General features: G+C 30.0%; 1 protein-coding gene across 1 annotated transcript in view; it reads left to right on the forward strand.

Annotated features, from left to right (window-relative positions):
• The first annotated feature begins 16,176 nt into the window (after window positions 1-16,176).
• The window catches only part of LOC129962098 (Krueppel-like factor 5), a 68,230-nt gene continuing 64,264 nt past the window's right edge, over window positions 16,177-20,142 (forward strand). Inside the window, exon 1 of the mRNA XM_056075822.1 lies at window positions 16,177-16,486. Coding sequence (XP_055931797.1) covers window positions 16,358-16,486 — 129 coding nt within the window. The 5' untranslated portion in view covers window positions 16,177-16,357. The remainder of the gene's footprint in view (window positions 16,487-20,142) is intronic.

A 20,142-nucleotide genomic window follows, 5' to 3' on the forward strand; every position in this document is an offset into this window, starting at 1 on the left:
GGTGTAAAATTCTTTTTTCGAGAAATAATATTTTTTAAATAGTACAACAAATTCCACCATTTGTAAAAAAATGACTGAATGCATCATTCTCAATGTTTATAATAATGATTATTGTTTTAGAATAGAGTATTCAATTCAACCGTCTGTAAGAACGAGCTGACTTGCAGCTGATGTTTACTTATCAAAGATACTAATTATTTACCTCAAGTACTACTTATTTATAAGAATTAATGAATTCTTTTTTCTCATTGTTGATAAATACTGACTTATTAATATGATTTAGAATAATGCATCAAATTAAACTGTCTGTAAGAATGAATGAATGCATAGCTAACGTTTACTTATCAAAGATATTTTGGAATAATATTTCGAATATTACTTATTATAAGCATGAATGAATGCATAGCTAACGTTTACTTATCAAAGATATTTACGGATAATATTTCGAATATTACTTATTATAAGAATGAATGAATGCATATCTAACGTTTACTTATCAAAGATATTTTGGAATAATATTTCGAATATTACTTATTATAAGCATGAATGAATGCATAGCTAACGTTTACTTATCAAAGATATTTACGGATAATATTTCGAATATTACTTATTATAAGAATGAATGAATGCATATCTAACGTTTACTTATCAAAGATATTTTGGAATAATATTTCGAATATTACTTATTATAAGAATGAATGAATGTTTCATTCACAATGTTGGTAAATATTGACCTATTAATATGCTTTAGTATAAAGCATTTAATTCAACTATCTGTGAGAATGAATGAATGCGCAGCTAGCATTTACTTATCATAGATATTTTTGAATGGTACTTCAAGTAGTACTCATTTATACGAATGAATGAAAGCATTTCTGTGATTACTTAAATTTGGTTTCTTCCTATTCTTTCTGAACAACGTATCAAATTCCTCTACTTATGAAATGCATATCTTTTTCCGGACAAGATAAATCTCTCTTGAAATGAAATAATACTAAAAGTTTGGATCCCTTATCTTTGTTGTGAATCATCGAAATGAAGAACCATGTTATGAATTTCTTAGAAAATTATCGTTGGACTAAGAAATCGGAGATAAGGCTTTATTTCTCTAAACGGACGAAAATAAAACAATGCTGATAAAAAAGTTTAGTATTGTGGTCGCTTTTATCGTCTTTGGCTGTCAACCGATGATCTGAGCGGTCTCTTTTGTTCTAAAGATAAAAGTGAAACGAACGCAATTTTTTGCGGGACACCAAAGCATTTTTAAGGAAGCACTTGTCATAACTTGAGCCCGTTTGGCTTTATCGTAGCACCTGTGTATTGACACAGGTCGAGATAACTCTTTTATAGGTTTTTCAGCCTTCAAAATCCGAACCGTTTGCAGTCATGATTCGAAATTAGGAAGGAAAGTGAAATCCTGCCATGGATTGCAGTTTATTTATTTATTTGTAAGTTTCGTAACAATTCCGTTGAAAGGATGAAAGAGTTAAAATCCTAACATGTGTAATAAATCTATTTCAAAGATCTTTAAAATATAAATGCTGTACAGAGTATTCGAATTTTAATTTTTAAAAATAAAAGATAGATGATATTTATTTATCTTCTCATTGTATTAGTTCCATATTTTGATGGGATAATCTCTGATACGAATTAAAGGAAAATGAAATCATGCCATTTATTTATTGATTTGGATATTTCGTAACAATTCCGAGGAAAAAGATAAAAGAGTTAAAATCCTACCGTATGCATTAAATCTATTTCAAAGATCTTTAAAATATTAATGGTTTAGAGAATATTCGAATTCTAATTTAAAAAAGTAAAAGATGGATGGTATTTATTTTTCCTCTCAATGTAAAGGACGTCCCAAAATTAATGCAAGATTTGAATTTGCCACCATTGATGTAGTAAAGAGTTGGCGATCCTATTAAAAAACACTTGACAGCTGATATTCAGGGTTAGTAAAAATGGGGCGTTACACGATAGAACAACGTAATAGAAAATGGGGGTCGAGGTAGCCTGGTTGGTAGGGCATTGGATTCGCGACCCTTGGATTGCGAGTTCGAACCCCGCCGGCCGAAGACTCCTCATGTGTGTGGCGGCTGGCGCACACGTATAAATATGCAGTGGCCACAAAGTCCTCCATGTCAAGAGCAATACCACAAGGAGTACTGGATCAGGGGTGATCGTTCTGTGATTCAGATCTAAATGACGATCTGTGAATGAATTGCATAAATGAAGTCCGCCCCGTAAAAAGGGTTGTGACGTGTGTGTAGCTAAGTCGTACTCTTGGCTCTAGATGGCGCTACTGAAAAACAAGAGGCGCGCTCTTCGCTTAAAATCACTGACTTCTAAAGTCAGTGGGCTTGTCTATGACAAGTGCCATTAGAAACAACAGCAACGTGTTAACGCATTTGAATTAAATAAAAAACAGTTTTTTTCCTTTAAATTATTATATTTTTATTGAATCGTAAAGTACACAGGATAGGGTTATGTATGGGATAATACACAGGGCAAATGACCTCCATGGCTTTGATGGCACCTACGCACTCTTTTGTCGAAGTTTTCCATGGCCATTTTGCATATATGTGCCTGAATCTCGTTGATGCGACGTTGAATTTCCTGGCTGATTGGTTTCTTGGCATAGACCTTTGACTTCAAATAATACCATAGAAAGAAATCCAATGGTATTAAACCATACGACCAAGGGTGCCAATTCTCAAATTTTTGAATTGTGTCCACCAGACTTTCATTATTTTTTGAAATATTGTTCAACAATCAAAACACGTTGTTTTATCGTGTAAGGTTCCATTTTTACTAACCCTAAACTATCAGCTTTCAAAAGGGTTTCTTAATAGGGTTGCCAACACTTTACTGCACGATTGGTGGCAAATTGAAATCTTGCATTCATTTTGGGACATTCTTTATTAGTTCCATATTTTGCAGAGATGATCTCTGATACGAATTAATGATAGAAAAGAAAATCCATATGGTTTTTTTTACCACAGTAATAAGAAGTTAAAATATTTCATAATCCTAACTGAAAATCAAAAAGAAATTATGTCCTATAACCAAATATGAAAGCTTTATCATTCTGATGAAAATTGAATATTGTGCTTTATAGATATAATCAGAAGTTTTAAGTGTGTCTTTTTTCCTCCTTTGGATGAATTTGAAGTATTGATTTGCACAGATAAATAAATACTAAATAAAAGACATGTGAAACCAAATAATGAAAGAAAAGGTTGATATAGAACATTATTTACCTCTTATTATTAAAAGCGGGTGTCTACTTATTCTACTTACTCACAGCATGAAATGAGATTAACTGTCAAAATAAAATACCGTTCGTCTGAAATGAAACAAAGACGTCTAGGCATTACACTGTTGAATAAATATTAGAATCTAGAATCTATATAAATGATAATATCATATTCTAATTGAAGCAATCGTATCGGGAGCGGAAAAGTATGACGATATGAAAAACTGACAAATATGGCTGAATCAATTAGACTTGAACTCATTGAATTTCTTGAACCAGGGCCTGTGATTTTTTTTCGTTCACAGCTTATAGTTTCATAATAATATATTAATGTGAGTGAATCATACATTCTTTCCTTGCAGCTTGGTAAGACTGATTCATTACCGGAATATATTAATACTACTGTTGCCTATTGATATTTTCTTTTTACGTTATTGTAGAACTTTTGGAACACCCTTCATATAATTATACGAAAAATGCCAATGGTAATCTAAATGCAAATTAATGTAAAAAAATCTTTTCTGATTTTTCACTTTTAAGTTCTTCTAAACTGGTTTCACGATTCAATTTGCAACTATTCCTTTTTTCTCCGTTCAGCTATTTAATTGTACATGCGCATTATAAAATTTAAAAACTTAAATAAAGGCGTATTAATGTTATTAATGTATCACATACTAATAAATGCATAATAATGTTAAAAATCGGATAAACGAAGAAGATTTAATTCAACACTTCTGAACCTTCAACTAATAAAGACACAATTTCATATTATTTCTTATTTTAAACAATAAAATAACACGTCCTTTTTTTTAGAAATTTCTGGTGAAGTTTCATTCCCTTTTAGGGAAGTTTGTGATAAATTAATATCGGGAAAAACATTTTTTGTTGGGATGATATTTCTTTTTATATTAATAAAACACTTCAATCCTCGCTTTGAATTCTTAATTTTTTTAAAACAAAAAATGGAAAATCCTAATAAAGATTGCCATCCCCCAATCCCGTCCTCCCTTACGAGGAGAAGCAGCTAAGAATCATAAACTAAATTTAATGTAATCGACTAGATTAGTATGAGATTAATAAGGAAAGATTAAAACCTGATTAAAAAGGCGTTTTATTATGAAATTTTTAAAAAAAATTATTCGTTAAAAAATAGATTTTTCACCTATAAATATATGAAAAGTATGAAAAATCTCAAACTAAATTTTTATACCGCTTCCCAGTTTTATTAATTGTATTTTTTGACTCACTCGCATTTTAAATAAAAAACATTTATACACACCTTCGAATAGAATTGAAATTGAATTATTTGAAATTGTCGCTGCCAAACAATCATCATACACTAATTTGAGGATTGATCTTTATAAAAGCAAACATTGAAATGATTTAAAATCGTCTAAAATCGTGACGTTCAAAGCCTCAAGATTGGGCCATTTTTATTTTAATAGCAAAAGGAAGAGTCGTTTTTTTACTTTCTCCTACGCGTAGTAAAGAGAAAATAATAGCAATCGCCAAAAAATTCGAACTCGAGATTTTGACGGCTTTCCACGTTTTAGAGCTCCCTTAATTCGAAAAACACATTTTTGGAAGTTGTCCGTCCGTCTGTGACAAAGCTAACTCAAAGACGCTTTGAGTTGAACGGATGAAATTTGGTATGCTGTCTTTACATAAAATTTGTAGATTTCTACCAAATTGTAAGCAAAATCCATTCATAGGAAGTCTGACTGTCCGACTGTTCATGTCTAAGCTAACACGATAACTATAAAACGAAGACAGCTAGATGGATAAAATGTGGTACACACATTTAACATCTTTAGTGTAAGCAGGTGTTACATTTTGAAGCAGATCCAAAGAAAAGTTTACCGTCTGTCTATCCGTACTTTCAGAAACATGTAAATCTGATAACTCGAAAACAACTCAACAACTCAAACATATCGAATTTAGTTGGGGATTTTCTAACTGCAAGTGTAGTTTTGTACCAAATTTTCGTTTCAATCGGTTGAGAAAAACGCGTCTAAAGCACACATTCGATTTTCGGATACTACGAACCGCATGCCAGAAATTAATGATAGAATCAGTGAAAATGCTAAATTCACTCTAAAGGTGAATATTTCGTACGCCAGTTCCATGGAAGACATTTTCTGCGATAACACTTTTACAGAGAGTATGCCAGAAAGTTTTGAAGAGACCACCCCCGATAGTTTGTAGTTATTTTTAATATGTAAGAGTGAGTAAAGCATTTTACTAAACATGACAGATCGAACCAGAGAAATTTATAAAAATTTAAAGCTTCTAATTTTTTTTATCAGTGTACATACTCAAATAACATATATCATAATTTTTTTTTTTTTTTTGCTTTTTAAAAGCTTTTGTTTTTCCCATTGGAAAGTATTCAAAAAATAGTATTCAGAAAAGGTTCAGAAAACAGGCTTTAAGTGCGCTTTTAAAGTGCACCTAAAGCCTATTTTCTGTATAATAACTTGTATAGCACTTCAATCTAATATATAAAAATCTCATGTCACGGTGTTTGTGTTCGAACTCCTCCGAAACGGCTCGACCGATTTTCATGAAAATTTTTTATGTGTATTTGGTAGGTATGAGAATAGGTCATAAAGTATATTTCACAACGCTGGGTAATTAGGGTGTTCCTATCCACGTTCACCATACGATGAGGAGATCAACGCTTGCTTGAAATCATCGCCACTGTGGCGTAATGTTGAAAAAGTCCAGCTAAAAATAAACATGCGCGTCCAAATGCTACAAGATCCATCTGCTGACATATTCTCGAACCATTTGTTAGATATCGGTGATGGAAAAGTTGCTGTCTATAAAAATACTGGATGCATAAAATTGCCCACTCATTTCTGCATTATCATTGATTTGCAAAATGATCGCATATTTCCCGATGTAGGCATATAATACATAAATCATGCGTGGCTGGCAGAAAGAGCCATTTTGGCAGCAAAAAATGTGAACGTCGACGATTTAAACTTCAAGATACAGCAGTCGTTGCCAGGCGACTTGGTATCATACAAATGGATCGATACAGTTTGCAATGCTAACCAAGCTGTAAATTATCCAACAGAGTGTTTCAACTCACTGGATTTGCCAGGCATGTCACCACACCTTCTACGACTGAAAGCTGGATCTCCGGTTGTTTTACTTCGGAATTTGAACCCACCATGGCTGTGCAATGACACGCGATTGATCATTAAAAAATTGATGAAAAACGTTATCGAAGCCACCGTTTTGAATGGTAAATTCCGAGCCGAAAATGTTTGGCTGTCACGAATTCCAGTGATTCTCACAGACGTGCCAATCGAATTCAAACGCGTTCAATTTCCTATTAGATTTGCATTCGCAGTGACAATCAATAAGTCGCAAGGCCAAACGATGTCTGTTTGCGGCTTAGATTTGGGCACACCATGTTTTTCACACGTGGCACGTTCTCACGTGGGCAAACTATCGAGCTTATTTGTGTTGGCTAAAGACGGACTGAGAAAAAATATCGTACACTCAATTGCTCTTCGAAATGAATATTGATTTTTTTTTTATTTCATTTTTATACTTTAGGACAAAAGATATACTTTTTCACTTTACGTTTAACTTTTAAGAGATCAAAAATTGTATATGTTTGTTACGTTAATGAAATACATTGTATTGAGAAAATGAATGGTTGGTGTTTTTTTTGTTTTTTATCGGCGATCATCGTCTACAGTGCTCCATTCCTCTTTCTGTCATAGATCCCATCCCTACACACTTACAATACATTCGTTAATAACCAAAATATTCAATAGAAATAATTTATAAGGCAGAACAACGTTTGCAAGATCAGCTAATAATATATATATATATATGAAAAGATATTTTTTATAAAAAGACAAATGATATCTTCATTTCAGAAATCATTTTCATTGATGATTCTGATTGTTCATACTATCTACAAATGCTTTGTGAGTTAAATATCTACCAAGAATGGAATCGTTGATAAATTTTTGCAGAAATCTGGATAGCGGAAGATGAATATAGGGCGAGAAATCGCAAATAGAAACTTATGTGGTTTTCCCAAAGTTATCTGTTTCCTGAAGGGGGAAAAAAATCTTTTATTGAGTTTGCATGAAATTATGCAAGGAACGTGTAATGAAATATTTTTGTAGCTATTCATATGCATAGAGCTGATATATAAAGTTATATATTAAGTAAGCTGATATATAGTAGTTATTCATATGCATAGAGCTGATATATAGTAGTTATTCATATGCATAGAGCTGATATATCAGTATCTCTGCTCTATGTTCATATATATATGAAAAATTAAATAGTGATAGGAAGAAACAATGACAAGGGTTAATGAAAAGTGACGGAGAAGGAGGACAAAAAAAAAAAAAAAAAAAAAAAAACAGTAATATTGATAATTATTTTTTTACCATGTTTGACTTTGTATGCTTTAATTTAAATTAGTATCTGGTTGTATTTTTATACAGCATATAATTCTTTAACGTGAATCAAAACATGTCTGAATGACTACATGACGACGACTGTACTATGTTCAAATCAAGTTATTATACCAATATAATTTATCTCCATTATATTTCTTTCTCTCTTTCTTCTTCTGTTTTTCTTTTTTTCCCCCTTACTTTTCTTTACCTTTTTTTTTTTTTTTTTTGTGATTCATTTTCTCAGAATGCAACCGAATTCTGTAACCTTCTGACTTTTAATTTATTTTCTTTAAAACAAAATTATATTGAACCAACTTAAATTCTTTCGCTGGTTTCAAATTATAAGTTGATGTGGACCACAAAAATCAAAAACTTGGATTTTCATAAAATTTAAGTTCATTTGAAAAAAAATAGAATAAAAAAGAACAAGTACAATGGTTAAATTAATATTTAGTCCCACAACTTGGTATCAAGTATTTTTCCTATCCTTCCTGATGAAGAGAAGGGGAAGGAAAATAGTGGTTTGACTTTAATAATTAATATTATTAGGACTTTCAAAAATTCAGCTATGAATTTTTTATTAGATTATTACTGGTTTACTTTGGTGCCCAGCTAATTGACGTTGGTTATATTTAATTTCATTTAAACACTTTAAATAAATCTTAATGTTCATGATTCCATCAAAATGTAAGACAAAAAAAGCCATGTTGTTTCAATGGTCTTACATATGTTCTTCTCATTGTGTCCATGAATCTTACCTGAAGAGACTAGTAGCAAGAATCGTAGCCTATTAAAACTTAATTTTGCAGATGCGTGATCCGAAAAGAAACGTTTGGAATTAACTTCGATTTATTTCACACGGTAGCATTCACAGGAAGATGTGATAAGAGAATGCATCAGTTTACATCGTGACACAAACGCAAAAGACAGAAAAATTTGTTCCCTCAGTGACTTTTACAAAGAAATTCTGAAAGAGATTTCTTTGCCACGCTTGTCGACTTAGGCAAACAAATCTTCGAAAACTTTGTAAAATATGTGTAGGTGCTAGAAATTTTTATCCCTTTGCTCGGAGCTCGAGAAAAGGCAATAACCATCAGTTTCCTAGAGTGCGTGTTAGAAATAATGAAATAAAAATGTGGGAATTGGATCAGTAAATGAGAGAGCATTTTAGAATTTATAACATCTGCCTAACTGTCGGAATATAAGGTGAATAGAATAATTACAAAGCATAGACAGTTAGATAGATAAAATTTGATTCATACATTTAGTAGCTAAATTGTAGATATATAGCAAATGTGGAATCAAATTTGGCAAAGAATTCTAATCTATCAGTTTTGGTCTATCAGTAATTTATTTGCATGTTACTGTGATAAAACAAAAATATAATGACAAATAAATGAAATTTTATATACGCTCTTGTTATTAAAATTGTAGTTTTTCTTTACTATACTGCGAAGTACAAAACGCTCATGTGTAGGACAGTGAAAATAATAATCCGAGCACTCATATTGTTGAAGACCTTGTACAAGATTTCCAATTTTATGCGGAGAGGGTGAGAGAGTAATTCTGTTAAAGAATATCTGACTACTCCCGCTGTTTTTCTTTTGTGATAACTTTCTCAGTTTAGCCTGTATTAAATAAAAGAATTTGTTTAGTTATTGTAAAGATTGATTAAAGATACGGAAGGGAGATTCTTTTTTAAAAGTTTTGCAAATACTGTTCTTCATTTGAAAATAGCAGATAAATAAATTCCATAATAGAAAGCTTAACATTTTTTCATTAGATAAAATTCTGTGCCAGCAAGAAAATTCTGGTTCATGTTACTCAAATACTTCATTCACTTTCTTCGAGAAGACTGATAAAGAAAAAAAATTCGTTGCTATTTAAATGATACGGATGTGCTATTGTTTAAAGATGACAGCTAGACGTGAGTCACGTAGATAGCTTATCTTTCAAAACATTGAAATGAAAAATAATAATAATAAATCTAAAAGAGAGAAGGTTTTTGAGTGTTTTTCATCTAACTGAGATCTGACAGGTTTTAAACAGCGATCGGGATTTCATCCTTCAAATTTTGACTGTCGATTTCTGCCAATCAATAAGGGAGATTTATTTCTTAAGTTTTTGAGCAGCAGGTTTTATTTTTTTAATACAATGTTCAAGAATAATTTTACTATCTTACTTTTCAATTATTTCTTTAGAATTCTTGAAAAGTCGCTATTTCGCGCATTTATTTTGTTCCAATTCATGAATTATTCAAAGTATTTAATTGAAAATTTTCAGGTGATCCAACATTAAAAATAATAATAGAAAGGAAAAACAGCTAGTAATACTAAAATCGATTAGTTTAGTTTTTTAATTTTAGTTTTAGTTATATTAACTTCCCTTTTTAATATAACATGAGGGCTATTTTGGGATGCTCGCAATTTTGAACAGCGGTCAAATGACGAGGGCGACACCTGAGCTGACACCCTCCCTCTCCAAATTTCCACACCACTCCAACGGGAGAAATTGATTGGAGTTAATGTGTAAGTTAAATTCATATAAAACACAATAATCTTTTTAAAAAATTCTATAAACTTTTAGAAGAAGCGGGGGGGGGGGGGGATAAATCTGTTCTATCATGGGAAAGATGGATAATTATTTATCGACAAATTAGTACGAAACTTTTGCAAATTCAACTAGCTCAAACTCCATATTTGCTCAGTTATTGAAATTCACTCACATGTATACACATTTTTTTCCCTTCCTATCACCTGATTCTTTTTTTTTATTGTTCATTGATTTTATATTATTCCTTATTTTACCTATCCTTATTCAATATTATTCCTTATAGAGAATTTTGAAAAAGAAAATTCACCATGCCGCTCTCAATTTATAGAAAGTAGCCAATTTATAAATATCGTCTACACTAAATTGTAAAATGAAAAATCTGCCTGATTTCTTTGTATTTAGGATTTCTTCAAATTGAATAAAATTTTAAAATGATTAACATAACAGACATAAAATTGCTGTTATATTTTTTTACTGGAAAAAACACAGGTCGATTGGACAATTTGGCATTCGTCGATTATTAGCCAATCATTATTACATTTTTGGTTGCTGATCAGAAACAAATTATGGAAGGGACTGCTGCGTGTAAGCTTAAGTGTTGCTTGAATATCAGTAAATTATTGAAATGAAATGATATTATCATCGAATTTCACAGTTGTTGACTGAAATAATCGATAGTATCGGATTATATCGAAGTGGGAGATTTCACACTGTCACACTGTTCTTATGACGGGAGGGGGGGGGGGGATAAATGGAGCATCTGGATTCAACATGGTTCTGTAACTCACAATATCGCACTAATATTGATATATTTTTCTAGAGCTCCAATTCTACCTTTAATTTGTGATGCAGCCGACAGTTTTAAAATTATTGACAATTTTTTTTCTTGTACAATAATCAGTATTTCTTACAAATAATAATGCTTATTTGTGCATATATATATATATATATATACTAGCCGCCTTTGGCGACCAGCCGGTTCGTCAGTATTACCGCTCGCTACAATTTTCAATTAAATATTTTAAGTAACTGATCGCTTAATAGATTCTCAAACAAAACCTTTTTAATCTTCAAATTTTGATAGTCATACCAAGTGGAAATGATGAAATTGCAATTAATATAAAGATATTTTTTAATAAAACCAAGCGTTTTATTTTATTTATCATCTTTATTGTTATTTATTTATTATTATTATTATTGAATATGAGTATTGCAAACAGAATCACTCGGTATTTAAGTCTTATGTGAACTATAAAATATTTTTTATAATTTATGTAATATCTCAAACAATAATTCAACAAAAAATTCTCAGATTCAGCATAAAATTTAGTTTTTAGTTTTGCTTTCAAAAGGATTGAAATGAAATCAATAATAATATTTTGTTTCAGCCTATAAATATATTTCAAAAATTATGAAGTCTAAATTTAATGCAGTAAGGTATCATATTCTGCGAAATATTCTGGACATACCAATTTTAAATAAATGAATGAATGTTTCTATTTTCCACGATCAACTAAGACTAATTTATGAAGTTTTGAATGTTAAAAATTTAGAAAAACTCAACATTTTCATAATCTTAGGCCAAATAATCTTGAGATATCTGCGCGCTGATTGGCGTATTTTCTTTGAAGCGATCGATGGAAAATCTAAAATTATCCTTTTTTTATTGAATAGTGATATTCAAATTTTCATAAATCAGTCAGTTTAAGTGATTGATTTAGTTGATTGGAAATTAACTCTTTTTATTTAAAATATTAGTGTTTCCAGAACATTTTGTTATTCGTGATTTCCACAGCAGAAGCTTTATGTAAAATCAAAAATTCGTTATTTATTAGAGCATTTATTGAATCAAGTTACATAAAATATAATCAATTTCCATTTAGACCATTTTAGCAGATCTGTGTCTTACTAAAGGTTTACAAATTAGCTGTGTGGCCCTGATTTGAATGGATATCTTGTTCGTATTAAATAAAACTTGCCTTAAAATAAAACTGATTTATTGGATTAATAATATAGAGAGTGTAAAAGATCATAAAATAATTTTTCTTGAATTTATTTTTTAGAAAAAATAATATTTCATATTTGTTTCATTTCCTACAGACACGTGCCGAAAATTATATTTTTGCAGATTTCATTTCCAAAAAGATTTAATTTATTTTTTATTGGAGCTTTAATCAATATGATGGCAACACTTTGAAAAAAGCTAATTTTTTCCCATGAATGCGAAACGTGCTCGTGCAGCTTAAATTTTATTTTTATTTTGTACAAAAAAAATTGTTGAAAAATATCGTTAAAATATTTATTTAAAAATTCATTAAAAATAGGAATTTAATTTTAAGGTTAAAACATTGGTATCATTTAAAAGATAAGTTTTTGATCTTTAACTTCATGTAAAAATCTTTTTTGTGCGGTAATATTTTCGGAAGTTATAGCAGAAACACGCCGAAATTTCGCTTAATTTTTAAATAAATAAAATTCTAATTAAAAATTCGAAAAAATAACTCCCAGGTGCACATTCCCGGCCTCCAAGGTATACACGTGCCAAATTTCGTAGCTGTAGGTTGAATGGTCTGGCCTGTAGAGAGCCAACACACACACACACACACACACACACATTGAGCTTTATTATAAGTATAGATATAGATATAGATATGAGTCCTTATATAGCATAAAAAAATATCTGCCCATATGCATATACAAAGAAAAAAAGAAAGAAAAGAAGGAAAGGGGAAAAAAATACTACTTAAAATTAAATTTGAAGTTAACTTTTTGAGCTAATTATTATACTTGAATTCATTTTCCGATAACGCTTGTGAAAACATCAGTAATTAATGCATTTCGAGAGTTAACCGCCACAAAATTATACTTTTTTTCTTTTTCCACATTTAATTTTTAGCCTTTTCCTCCCCCCCCCCCATTTTTTTTTTTTAAAGCGATTATTATGACACTATTTGAAATGGTGGAATAGCAATTCAATCTAGTAATTCTGATAGAAAAGTACTTAAAGACTATTTCGACGCCTCTTATTTCTTTATTTTCCCCCGAAAATAGCTTTTATTTTCAGAGTTTTTGAAAAAAATTTTGCAGATATAGATTTGACATTTTTAATTGGTTATTTACTTCTATGTAGCACATGATTACTTCTATGTAGCACAAGAAAATAATAATTTTCGGAATGCGCACATTTCTGAAATTTGCTCTGATTTTATTAAACTATCACAACATTTGACAACTCATTTCATAGATTTTTTTAAATACCTCCAATTTTTTTCTATTTAAATATTTGCTCTCAGATTAATAACTTTTTTATTTAAGTGCGAAAATTTGGTTCTCAAATTTTTTGCCTTATACAACAACATATCGGTGTGAAAATTTTCAGTCTTGTTTTAAATAGCAAATTGAATAACTTAAACCAAAATAATTGCTGTTATAAAATTTTTCCAGGAAAAAAATACAATTAATTTGGATAAAGGGTTAAAATTGTACTTTAAAAAATTCAAAATTCAGGGCTGCATCTTAATCCGAGAAGTTTAGTCATTTTACTTAACACCTTATATTAATCATAAATAAAATTTGGCTAATCAGGACAAAATTGGTTGAGAATTCGAATATCTTTAAATTTCCTATTAACATATTTAAAGTATCATGTATAATCTGAATTTATTTTACTTGATTTGAAATCAAAATTAAAAATTGTTTGTGTTTTTGAATTTGTATTAATTTAAGTAATTTCTATTCTCATTGATGGCAAGCGAAAAAATTTTAAAACCTTTATTTCACTAGAGAGCTTTGCTGTAGTGTAATGAAATAATCAATGTAAAAACTCCCCCTTTTCAACGAATTTTGAACTCACTGCATGTTATTTGAACAACTTATTTTCAAATTTTATTATACATTTGTGGTATTCAAAATGCTATATAGTATTTTTTTTTTATTAATATGGTATTTTAATTTAATATAAATATTTTTATATTGCAAATATTTTTCATTATTATGTTTTTATTAAAAATAATTATTGCTCCTTTATTACTAAGTGGTATAATTAATGACAGCTGCTTTGTTAGCAATTTCGGTTATATTTGTTTTTAATGAGACTTCTTGTGCGTTGCTAAATGTTCACAATTTGATCAAGAAAATAATTTTATGAATCAATTTGTACAAATATTAAAGCTACGGTAGTTTATAATTGCACAATTTAATTTATTAACGCCTGTTCTTTTCATTCGAGAATATGAAATATCTTTATAAAATGAGTCCTTATGAAGTAATAGCGCTTAAAAATGAAATTGTCTGGTTCATCTGTTTTTTTAACTTTTGCGAACTGTAACTTCACTTTCTTATTTCTCGTGTAAACTATAGAATTAGTAAACAGATACCGTTTTCTTGAGTTTTGAACAACAGAGGAAATCACAATCACAGGAATATAATCAACAATTGAATATTTGATAAAATAATGAAAACGATTTAAATTTCACGACAAAATGTAATTCATTTTTGAAAATTAGATAGATATATATATTAAAGAATTTGACAAAATCTAGGAAAAGTTTTGCACAATTAAATTGTGCAAAACAAATGATGAATCAAATATGAACAATATATGAAACAAAGGGAACTAATTTTTGAGCTAATATTTTCGAAAGTTATAGCGTGGAATGCCAACATTTCGAGTTATTTTTAATTAATTAAGTAAAATTTCAAAAAAAAAATTACTCCGAATTGCAAATTTCTACTCTCTAAAACATATCTGTGCCAAATTTGATAGTTCTAGATCTTTTAAAATGCCAACACACAAACAGACACATGCATTTGCATTTTTCTTTATTATTAATAGAGATATAGATTTATTTAAAGCATTAAATCTCTTCTAATAATAAAGATGAATATATGTGCTTTAGTACTCAATTGATTTAGAGCTACTAACATTGTCATACATATATACCTATGAAGGAAATGTGCACCTCAGTGCAATTTTTTGTAATTTTAATCAATTAAAAAGTAAGCTGTAATCTGAGTTTCTTCAGCAATAGCTTCCAAAATTATAAATGCACGAAAATGGTTTAAATCGTGTGATTTTTTTCCATCGTTAAAAATTACGGAAAAAGAATTCTGTTTAATACGATGCATAGTTTATAAAACAAATAGAAAATGAATCGCTCTATTGTGAAAGTCAGATGAATCGGACAGTTGCTTGTTTTAATAGAGCTGTAACACCATGGGACTGGTTTCCATTAAGAAAGTTCATGCAAGAAGTGAACCGAACTTATGTAGGATTACTAAAATAACATAGTTTTAATATCTGACAGTTTGACGAAATTATGGACTTGAAAATACACCCAAGCTATTTAATTGAAATCAAGTAAGTCTAATATTTTTGGCGAACCGGGAGATCGCCAAAGGTAGCTAGATTTAGAAATAAATTGTCGTCACCGTCTTCAATTTTTCAGTTCAGATTTTTCCTTGCAGTAATCAGTTTTAAACCTAAACTTTCTTAATTTGAGTCTTTATTGTGGTCTCATCATCTTCAAATTAGACTAATTCTTATTATAAGATATATATGATTCGGCCTAGACAGTCGGACAATTTTGTTGTAGAAAGTTGGACAGATCCCCCTTTGTAAAATATCCGCAATTCCAAGAACGCCCCATCAGTTACTTCTCTTACCCGCTGATTCCATCCAAAGAACCCCAAATGTGACAAAAGAGGTTAGAATTTTCCAATTCCACTCCGTGCCTTTCTCCCGCACAGACCGCCTCAAGGTAGAACATAATAAACAATCCTCGTGGGGGGGGAGAAAACGGGGGAGGGGACAAAGAAAACACGGCAGGACACATCGAGAAATTTATCTCAACGTCACCCGAAGGGGGAGGAGCCTAAACCAAGAGCGGGAGTCCCGTTTCATTCAGACTGGCCACACGCTAACAGAACGTACACCCGACACACACACTTGTTGATCTTTCCGCCAGCGGAGAGGAGAAAACTTGACTGTTCGAATCGTCTCCTTTCCTTTTTTTTTTTCTCTGCATGCATGTCGTAATACTAGTTCAGTGTAAATCTTTGGACTTCGAGGTGGAATATTCCTAAACTGTTGTGGGAAGTGGTTCAAATTATGGAAAGATCTTCCTTTTGTTTCCAGGATAACGTGTTCGAAGACGACCAAATAGTCCCCGACTGTTCACCAACTTTGAGGTATAATTCTTGTCCATCGTCTCAGGGGAACTGGACTACTAGCTGGAAAGTGAGTAATATTTAAATTTTGTTTTCTATTTGTCTTTTCATTTCCTTTTGTCTTTTAATTCATTCGTCTATAATTAATTGTTGCGATGCAGAACAAATAACATGCTTCAAAAATAAATTATCAGCAGTATATTTTATCAGACTGCCTTTAAGTTTGAAAACTTTTTTCCCCCCTTTTATCACATCATTTTTAAAGGTAATGATTTTTCCGGATTTATAATAAAAGGGATAATATTTTTCAAAAATAATCATTTGAAGATTATATATTTCTGAAGAACATTTCAGATATTGTTTTATATAATTTTTCTTTTTTGCTAACCAAATCGTTTCATAATAATGACCTTTCTTCAATAAGTTAAAGCCTAAAACCATATTCATTAAGAGAAAATTTTAATAACTAGAAACTGAAGCATGGGAGAGTTGAGTTATCAAGTGCCTGAATTATGTTTTACCTTTAAAAAAAATAATATAAACAAAACGAATATCCTTATTTTTTTCACAATGAACTCCGTATTGAAATTACTGTATTATTCCCAGCCTAAGAATTTGTCATACAAATTCTGTTAATGTAAACTGAGCATTTTGAGAAAAAAAAAGTTAAAATTTCAGTCCTCGTTTCTTTTATACTTGTTATTGACTTGCAGTTTTGCTCGTTTTGAGGTTAAAAACCTATTCAATTGCAATCCAAGTGTATTTTTAACAGTATTTAACACTTGTCTTAAGTAATTGATATATACTTATTGATTATACTTACAGTACTTCCATATATTTGTATGGATTTGTCTTATTAAGATACAAATTCATGTAAATATTCTATTTTTAATGGGTCATTATAACATGAGTATATTGTGGTTTATTAGATTCATAACATTATCAGCTATTACTTTCTTCTCTGATATATATATCATTTTCTATCAAAATGCAGCTGCACTGTGCTGTTTTATGTTTGCACCAAATTTTATGTAAATCTTAATTTATTTATGATATTTTTTATGTTAATACGTCCGAAAGAAACCTTACATATCTTCTCGAAGTGTAAATTAATATCATGGGCTATTTTCAATGCAGTATTTTGCTTCGATCAGTAAAAGTTTGTTAGATTAGAATTTTGAACTTTATGTAACAAATTAGTATCACTCTGCACCGCAAATACTATATCTATTGATAATTTTTTTGCCTTAGTTTTATTTTAGTATAATAGATAAACATTGAATATACAACCATGTATATATGGAATATGATGCAAGAAATTAATTTTATAGTCTTCAACGATCCGAGGATTTCAGAGTGATTTTATTTCGATAAAGATTGATGGCAGAGCTTAAATATCACTTGTATAGAAGTGAAACCAAATTTCTTGAGCAAAGACCGATGATTATATTTTTGCTGTTTTTAAAAAACAGAACTTTCGGCAAACATAAAACTTAAGCGAAAGATATGCACAGTCGTTCTTAAATGGAGGATATATATTCCGAAGTTGCATCACTTATCTTGATTTATAAAGATGATCACTGTAGATAGGTAGTGTTCATGAAGTAATGCGTTACTTTTGATTTCATGTATTTCAAAACTGTTAAATAAAAGTATTTTGCTTTCTTTCATTAATAAAATACTTTCAAACTGGATAGTGCATTTCTTATATGTCCGTATTATACAAATAATAAAGATTCACATTTTGATTACACAAACAGATTTCATGTGCTGTTGGTTTTACAGGGCGAAAAGTGGGGGAAAAAAAGACTTTCACAATAGATTATATTCTTTCATTCAATATGTTTCATTCATTTATTTTCAATGAATAAAGTAAGGACCAAGATCGTTCAAAAATGTCTTCAAATTTTTATCTTGGACACCTATTTTACGTTTGGAACGTTTTTATACGAATTATAAACGTTAAATACTATCAGATTTTTAATCACATTTGTATACTCGACCTTTGATTTAAAGCAAATACGTTTTATCCATTTATATTACGTTTTTATCACATGGCAATGTTTTCAATCATGCTGTTCCAAAAAAATTATAGATATTTAGCGTTGAAAAGTCATGTTCTTTTTGTTTTATAATTATATTCAATTTATTATATATTGCTTTAAAATTTATGACGTATTCATGATGGATTAATTTCACACATCACATGATTTGCAGCAATCATTTTGATTCGATTATGTAATTATTCAATTTTTCATTTGATTTGCAAAACACACGATTGATTATAACAACGTTAACAATATGGAACATATACTTTTAGTTTGGATCAGTCATAGATTTTGGACTAAACTTTAAATTAATAAACGAGGAAACATTTTCTTCAAGCCAAAATCGTGGATATTAAAATCAGAATTTCAAATTTCTATGTAACCAGTGAAGTACATCAAAACATACAAAACGCAACTCTTTCGTTCTTGAGGCTTTCTTGCTTTCTCTCGTAAAATATCATTCAAGTTCAAGAGCGTTAAACTTAAAAGAAAGTGAAATATTAATTATTTCCCAGTAGTTATTGGTATGTTATATGGCTGTGGAATTTCAGTTTCAGAATCAAGTTATCTTTACCTCCTTGAAAATCTTTAACATGATATGGGTTAATATTTCTCCTCGAGTCAAGCTTCATGTGGAATTGTGTAAGTTTAGTTATAAACTTCCCGTTCGAAAGCTACTTGATAGCCATTTTGAGATGAAATTTTTTATTCTGAATGCCGATAAGACTTTGGGAGCGATAGTCAAATCAATGTGCAAATCTGAGGCAAAAGTTTGGAGTCTGGGAGTCATATTGATTATCTTTTCGTTCTTTTCGCCAGCAAGCCTCGTCTTAATTAACCCATGGTAAGGCTTTCATCAAATTGCTTATCCACTATATTCTTTAAGAGTCTTTAAATTTTAAAACTAAAAGAAATATCTGGACTTCGTTCTTTTTAGTTTATTTTCTGTATACATATAACTACGGACTTTCATTTTTTCGAATATATACGGGTTTTCGTGTTGTGTTCGAATATATATGTGTGTGCTTACTTTAAGCATGAATCTCTAAAATAGTAGTAATCAGCAACCCTATATTTCCCTGAAAACACTAAATGTTATTGTGTTGCTTTAATCACCTAGGTGAGTTTAGAACCCCCCTTCCTTTTTTTTCAGCTTAGATAATTCAATCCCCTGTTCTTATGAATAGAATTAAGGAGAGTAATTTTATCTTAAGACTCCAACAATTTGTTAATTCATATAACTTTTGAATGGTTTAATCAAAGATTACTATTTTGAATGTTAGCAAATTATTCAATGATTCATTTTCATACTGAGAATTACCAATCCCTAATTACAGTAATAGAATAATTGAAATAAATAAATGTATATATAATTGAATAACACAATCAAAAAAGACATTTTGCAACAGAATTGTATGGAAGCAATTAGCAAAAGTATTAACTTCATTTCCGTATGAATCTTTTTAAATTTATATCCTTTTAGAAACCACTTTTCATAACTTTTTTTTTTAATTCTTTCATATTACATGGTTAAAATATTAATCTTTACACTCTCAATGAACAACTTCTTCCCACAATACTTAGACAAATAACATCACATACTGAAAGGGAGCGTCTAACAATGAAAAAAATAAATAAAACATTCTTAACCAACTAAAAATAGTATTACTCTATCAAC

Source organism: Argiope bruennichi, chromosome 2 (assembly GCF_947563725.1).
Source record: "Argiope bruennichi chromosome 2, qqArgBrue1.1, whole genome shotgun sequence".
In the NCBI taxonomy this organism is placed as follows: domain Eukaryota; kingdom Metazoa; phylum Arthropoda; class Arachnida; order Araneae; family Araneidae; genus Argiope; species Argiope bruennichi.